Source organism: Oncorhynchus gorbuscha, linkage group LG03 (assembly GCF_021184085.1).
Source record: "Oncorhynchus gorbuscha isolate QuinsamMale2020 ecotype Even-year linkage group LG03, OgorEven_v1.0, whole genome shotgun sequence".
Taxonomy (NCBI): domain Eukaryota; kingdom Metazoa; phylum Chordata; class Actinopteri; order Salmoniformes; family Salmonidae; genus Oncorhynchus; species Oncorhynchus gorbuscha.
This window is the reverse complement of record NC_060175.1, coordinates 37646001-37652000: the sequence shown is the minus strand read 5'-3', so window position 1 is coordinate 37652000 and position 6000 is coordinate 37646001. Positions and strand designations below refer to the sequence as shown.

The window sequence follows — 6000 nt, the reverse complement described above, 5'->3', positions numbered from 1 at the left end:
ACCCGCTCAGCCTACCCGCACTGTATCTGCAAGCTGTTGGCTAGAGCACACTTTCCAAGACCAGAGAAGGCACATTTTGCTATTCATTTGTGATCACTATCGGTAGAGTTGAAAATGCGATGGAAACACAACTTACGCGAAAAAGTGTACATTATCCGTGTTTTGTTCCCCGAGCCACTTAGTTATCACTCTTGCCTTATGGCAAGGTGCTCCATCGTGCTGGAAAAGGCATTGTTCATCACCAAACTGTTCCTGGATGGTTGGGAGAAGTTGCTCTCGAAGGATGTGTTGGTACCATTCTTTATTCATGGCTGTGTTCATAGGCAAATTTCTGAGTGAGCCCACTCCCTTGGCTGAGAAGCAACCCCACACATGAATGGTCTCAGGATGCTTTGCTGTTGGCATGACACAGAACTGATGGTAACACTCACCTGGTCTTCTCCAGACAAGCTTTTTTACGGATGCCCCAAACAATCGGAAAGGGGATTCATCAGAGAAAATTACTTTACCCCAGCCTTCAGCAGTCCAATCCCTGTACCTTTTGCAGAATATCATTCTGTCTCTGATGTTTTTCCTGGAGAGAAGTGGCTTCTTTGCTGCCCTTCTTGACACCAGGCCATCCTCCAAGTCTTTGCCTCACTGTGCGTGCAGATGCACTCACACCTGCCTGCTGCCATTCCTGAGCAAGCTCTGTACTGGTGGTGCCATGATCCCGCAGCTGAATCAACTTTAGGAGACGGTCCTGGCACTTGCTGGACTTTCTTGGGCGCCCTGAAGCCTTCTTCACAACAATTGAACCTCTCTCCTTGAAGTTCTTGATGATCTGATAAATGGTTTATTTAGGTGCAATTTTACTAGCAGCAATATCCTTGCCTGTGAAGCCCTTTTTGTGCAAAGCAATGATGACGGCATGTGTTTCCTTGCAGGTAATCATGGTTGACAGAGGAAGAACAATGACTCCAAGCACCACCCTCCTTTTGAAGCTTCCAGTCTGTTATTCGAACTCAATCATCATGACAGAGTGATCTCCAGCCTTGTCCTCGTCAGAACTCACACCTGTGTTAACGAGAGAATCACTGACATGATGTCAGCTGGTCCTTTTGTGGCAGGGCTGAAATGCAGTGGAAATGTTTTTGGGGGATTCAGTTCATTTGCATGGCAAAGAGGGACTTTGCAATTAATCTGATTACTCTTCATAACATTCTGGAGTATATTCAAATTGCCATCATACAAACTGAGGCATCAGACTTTGTTAAAATTCATATTTGTGTTATTCTCAACTTTTGGCCATGACTGTACTGCTCACAGACCATAGGGTCTTACAGGAGGCATGGAGAGGTCTAAAAAAGTGCCTAAAATTGCCAATTTCATAATTTCCTCAAAGGTTTGTGACAAATGTTGTCCACCCCCCACACGGGACGGTTGAGCTAATGTGCGCTAATGTGATTAGCATGATGTTGTAAGTAAAAAATAACATTTCCCAGGACATAGACCTATCTGATATGGGCAGAAAGATTAACAAGAATTTAAGCTAACTGCACTGTCCAATTTACAGTAGCTATTTACAGTGAAAGAATACCATGCTGTTGTTTGAGGAGAGTGGACAGTTATGAACTTGAAACTGTATCAATAAACCAATTAGGCACATTTGGGCAGACTTGATACAACATTTTGAACAGTAATGCAATGGATAATTGGATCAGTCTAAAACGTTGCACATACACTGCTGCCATCGAGTGGCCAAAATTTAAATCACACAGAGTCCTAAGTCATAATGGCCTTTCTCTTGCATTTTAAAGATGGAACATAAAACATTTCTCGTATTATCTTTTACCAGATCTAAAGTGTTATTCTCCGACATTAATTTCACATTTTCACAAATTTCAAAGTGTTTCCTTTCAAATGGTATCAAGAATATGCATATCCTTGCTTCGGGTCTTGAGCTACATGTAGTTCAATTTGGGTATGTCATTTTTGGCTAAAATTGTGTGTGTGGGGGGGTCTGATCCTTAAGTTGTTTAAACTTTTTCCTCCCAATGACGTTCCTACATGAGAATTACCAGCGCAATCTGAGATTCCCCCCAAAATTCTGTTGCCGTGGAATTGCCCAAGTCAAGAATTTACAATTATGCCACAGACTTGATAGACAAGGCTTAAAGTGCTTTGCTTTTGTTTAAAAGTGTGATACTCCTTGGCACAAATTAATTGAGTGCTCCATTGGTTCTTGCATTAGGCAAAGCGCTGACTGTATGGCATCAGGGTGTATTTAGTGTTCAGGATATGGGAGGGGTTGCCAAGATGCCAACAATGCCTTGTGGAGGCTGAGTGTGAATTTGTCTGTGATGCTCATGAATTGGGAAGTTGAGTATTTTGCTTCAGTCACCACCCCAGAACATAACAAATGACTGCCCTCATTTGCAATATGCAATATTGTTCCCATACCAATTAAGTTTGTTTGAACCAAATGTGTCTGTCTATCCTTGTGTGACATTCACAGATTTCCAGTCCAATCTTTCTGCTCTGATACTTTTTTTTATAGTTAGTGCCACTGCCACATGACTGGGTTTTAATTACACATACACCTGTATCAGAGCTGAGCACTGAAGAGAAAAATAAAAACAGATGGAGAAGGGGAGTAGAGAGAAACAGGAAGGGAGAGAGAGTGAGCGATGGGAAGAGAGAGCGATTGAGAGGTAGAGAGAGAGAGAGAGAACATATTCTGGTGTTGGGGAGGGAGAGAGGAAAAAAAGAGATGTACATATTCTGGTGTTAACTGCAACTTGCTGTGTTTACTAGGGACCCAGTCTAATGGAACGTTAGTTCTCAAACCAGCTCACAGAGCGAGAGAGTGGATAGTTGGCATGGCAGAGGTGGAGATAAGGCGGGGCTTGCCGGACACTAGATGCCTCGGGGTCGGAAACTCTGACAAACAGGGTAAATACGACTGTAGCATTTATCAGTGGGGATTGGGTCAAGGGGACATTCCTGCTACAATACTGCCCACGCTAGTAGAGCTGGAGAAACAAACCCTCAGCTACCCTACCTCTAGCCCTGGGTTAAAGCCAGAGAGGGAGAGCTAAGCAGGCCTGGGCACAGTCACCTCCTGGATGGGAGACCAGATGTGTCTAGAAGTGGAGAGAGAACCAGCAAGGGGGCTCAATTACCTTGTTGTAACTTTACATTCATTAATCTGATGACTGTTTATTCATTTAATCCACTAAGTATGTTTAACTGTTACCTGATTTTTTAAAATTAATGATGTAACAATTAACTCATTAGAAATTTGGGGCACCATGGAAGAGGTTATTTAAAGAGTTACCATCTCCCGAATTAAACTCTATAAGGTCTTTACCTATAACACCCATAAACAGTCAACATATTAATCAGAACCTCTTATTATATCATTCTGAACAGTCGTAACCTCCTACATCTGCAAAAAAACCCAGCCTTACTCATGATTCAGTTCTACATCAATTGGTTTAATTATTTATTTACTAGTTAACTAAAATTAGAAAACAGGATAAAATACACACTTAATACATGAGAAGGCCCCTAGCGGACTGACAATGACGGCTTGTTACAGAGGGGGGGAAAGAGAGGGAGAGATAAAAAGGGACACTTATCGTGGATACATTTTAGAACGATTCTCACATTTAATCAAATACTTTGCACACAAACCGGTGCCCATTTGGAATAAGAAATCATTCATGTATTTCATTGCCGTTTGAGACTCGTAATAGGATGGGAGGGTTTGAAGCGTTGTAGAATTGTCCTCTTCGATTCGCTTTCCTCAATCTGACTTAGGACAGCTAATCAGCCATACCAGTGATTGTCTGGAAGTTGAGATCCTCGCCTACACCTCGTGTTGATTGTTCAGGGTTCAGGATTCAGACCACTTTACACATACAGCTGCAATCTGGCAATGTTCTGGTCTCAGAGGTGAGGTATTTCTTCACCTTGTGTTGAGGTTCAAAGTTCTACCCATTTGAAATGTGTAGCTCCTGCATCACGTTTCCTGGTCTAATGTTTATTTCTGTTGACAATCCTTTTATGCCCTCTGGCCGAAGGGAGCGGTTCTGTCAGTCTGACAGGGTATCTGACCTTATTGGGGTGTGGCTACTTACTTATGCACAGTTTATAGTAGGTAGGAATGTGATTTTAGGAGGTATAAGAGAATCTCTGAACAAAAATACTCTAATCCTTTTTCATATTATATGCACAATGTATTGGATGGAAACTTTACAGATAAAGGGGATATACTTTCCAAGTTACAGTATTTCGTCCATAATTTTGAATGACGTCAAAATAAAAAACAGCATGACATTAGTTTTCTATAGTTCCCCATTCAGTCTGTTAACAAAGGACATTCCTTTCACCAATACTGGAGGGGAAAAGAGAATCCTCTTCTCATTAAATTTATGACAGGGCGTGAGATGTGTTTTTTGCCATAATCCCACTATGCCACCATGTGCTGATGCTTGGCGTTGCCATGGCAATATCTGGCATGGCGATGGGGGTGATTGACACCATTGCCAACCAGTAGCTGGTGAAACTCTACCAGAAAGATTCAGCAGTGTTCCTACAGGTCAGAGATGGGGAGGGGAGGAGAAAGTGAGCGGGGTCAATGGTATTTTAATCACAAATTTTCCCCTTCTATCTCCTCAGGTCCTGCATTTCTTCCTAGGGCTGGGTACGTTGTTGAGTCCCCTCGTAGCAGACCCTTTCCTGTCTGAGGGGAGTTGTGTTCTGGGGGGACATGACAGCCAACTCCTCCACTGACCCCCATCACTTTCGCAGCTCCCTGGCAGGCAAAGGGACAACCCCACTGCACAAGGTATCCCACCACTTCCACCTCCACACAGAGGGCATCATCATCACCACCAACATCTCCTACTCATTCTGGATCATGTCTTTTTATTAATGTAAGTGTATAAGCACTTTGTTAGCAGTTAGAATGTTGTGTTGTGGTTGATACAGTAGCTGCAGGTTAGCAGTAGTGGCTGGTTGATTTGAATAACAAAACAAAGGGACATTGTACCGCGGGGCAAGCTTCCTATAGGATTACACCTATGCAGTGTCTCCTCCCCTCTCTCAGCCAGCCAGCCATCTTGTGTGGCAATCTGACCCATGTGTTCTGAGCATCTGTCACCGCGGGCAGACTGGCATCTATATATCTGTCATACAGATACACACAACAACGACTAATCAATGTCAGCCTGGTACAGACACACTTCTGTTTTTGTAAACTAGTAGTGTTTGAGTGTTGAAGTGAGAAGTGAAACGGCTTTATATGACGCGTCTGAGAAAGACATTATTGGAGAGATGATCAGATATTTGAGATTGGTGTATATTTTAAAACAGTCAGGAGGTTACATAGAGGTCTTTATTGCACACTCGTACAACACACACACATACAATGTGAAGAGCACGGAACCCAGTTTGAATTCAAATAAAGTCAAACAAGAATTTAGAGGTAGATTACACATGGTAAATATTCTGATGTCCTCCTTACAACTGTATTTAGAGAGAAGGGCATGAACATATGATAACCAAAATAAATATCTGTACCTCTCTCCTGCTCTCCTGCCCTTCCCTCTATTTCAAGTGGGGATGATAGTGGTGCAGTGTCTGCTGTTGATCCTGTACTCCAGCCATGTGTTCATCTTCATAGGGATGTGTGTGTTGGGCCTCTTCATCAGCAGTGTGTTCCCCTGCATGGTGGCCCTCACAGAAGATATGGTCAACTATAAAGGTACACACACAGTAAGAATGCTTATATTTGAGATAATATAGATAGTCTCCTCTCCCTGCCTTAGGTTGTGTCACTACAGTCCTGGTGACCAGTGCTGGTACGGGAGAGATGGTTCTGCAGCTTCTCACAGGACAGGTAAGGAACACAGGAGGGCGTGTGTTTGACTGCTTTTTATGAATAGACTGTGTATACCAGGGATCATCGACTACATTCCGCCAGGGGACGATTCTTTATTGAGCAGATGGTTA

At 43.0% G+C, this 6000-nt stretch overlaps 1 protein-coding gene across 4 annotated transcripts in view; it reads left to right on the top strand.

Moving 5' to 3' along the window:
• The first annotated feature begins 1615 nt into the window (after positions 1-1615).
• Positions 1616-6000, top strand: part of LOC124031340 (major facilitator superfamily domain-containing protein 4A-like) — a 23569-nt gene continuing 19184 nt past the window's right edge. For 2 of the 4 annotated variants that reach the window (XM_046342438.1, XM_046342437.1), the window contains exons 1-4: positions 1616-2934; positions 4666-4922; positions 5606-5752; positions 5817-5887. In XM_046342438.1, coding sequence (XP_046198394.1) covers positions 5611-5752; positions 5817-5887 — 213 coding nt within the window. In that variant the 5' untranslated portion in view covers positions 1616-2934; positions 4666-4922; positions 5606-5610. The remainder of the gene's footprint in view (positions 2935-4665; positions 4923-5605; positions 5753-5816; positions 5888-6000) is intronic. The other 2 variants (XR_006838111.1, XR_006838110.1) reach the window with 2 other exon arrangements.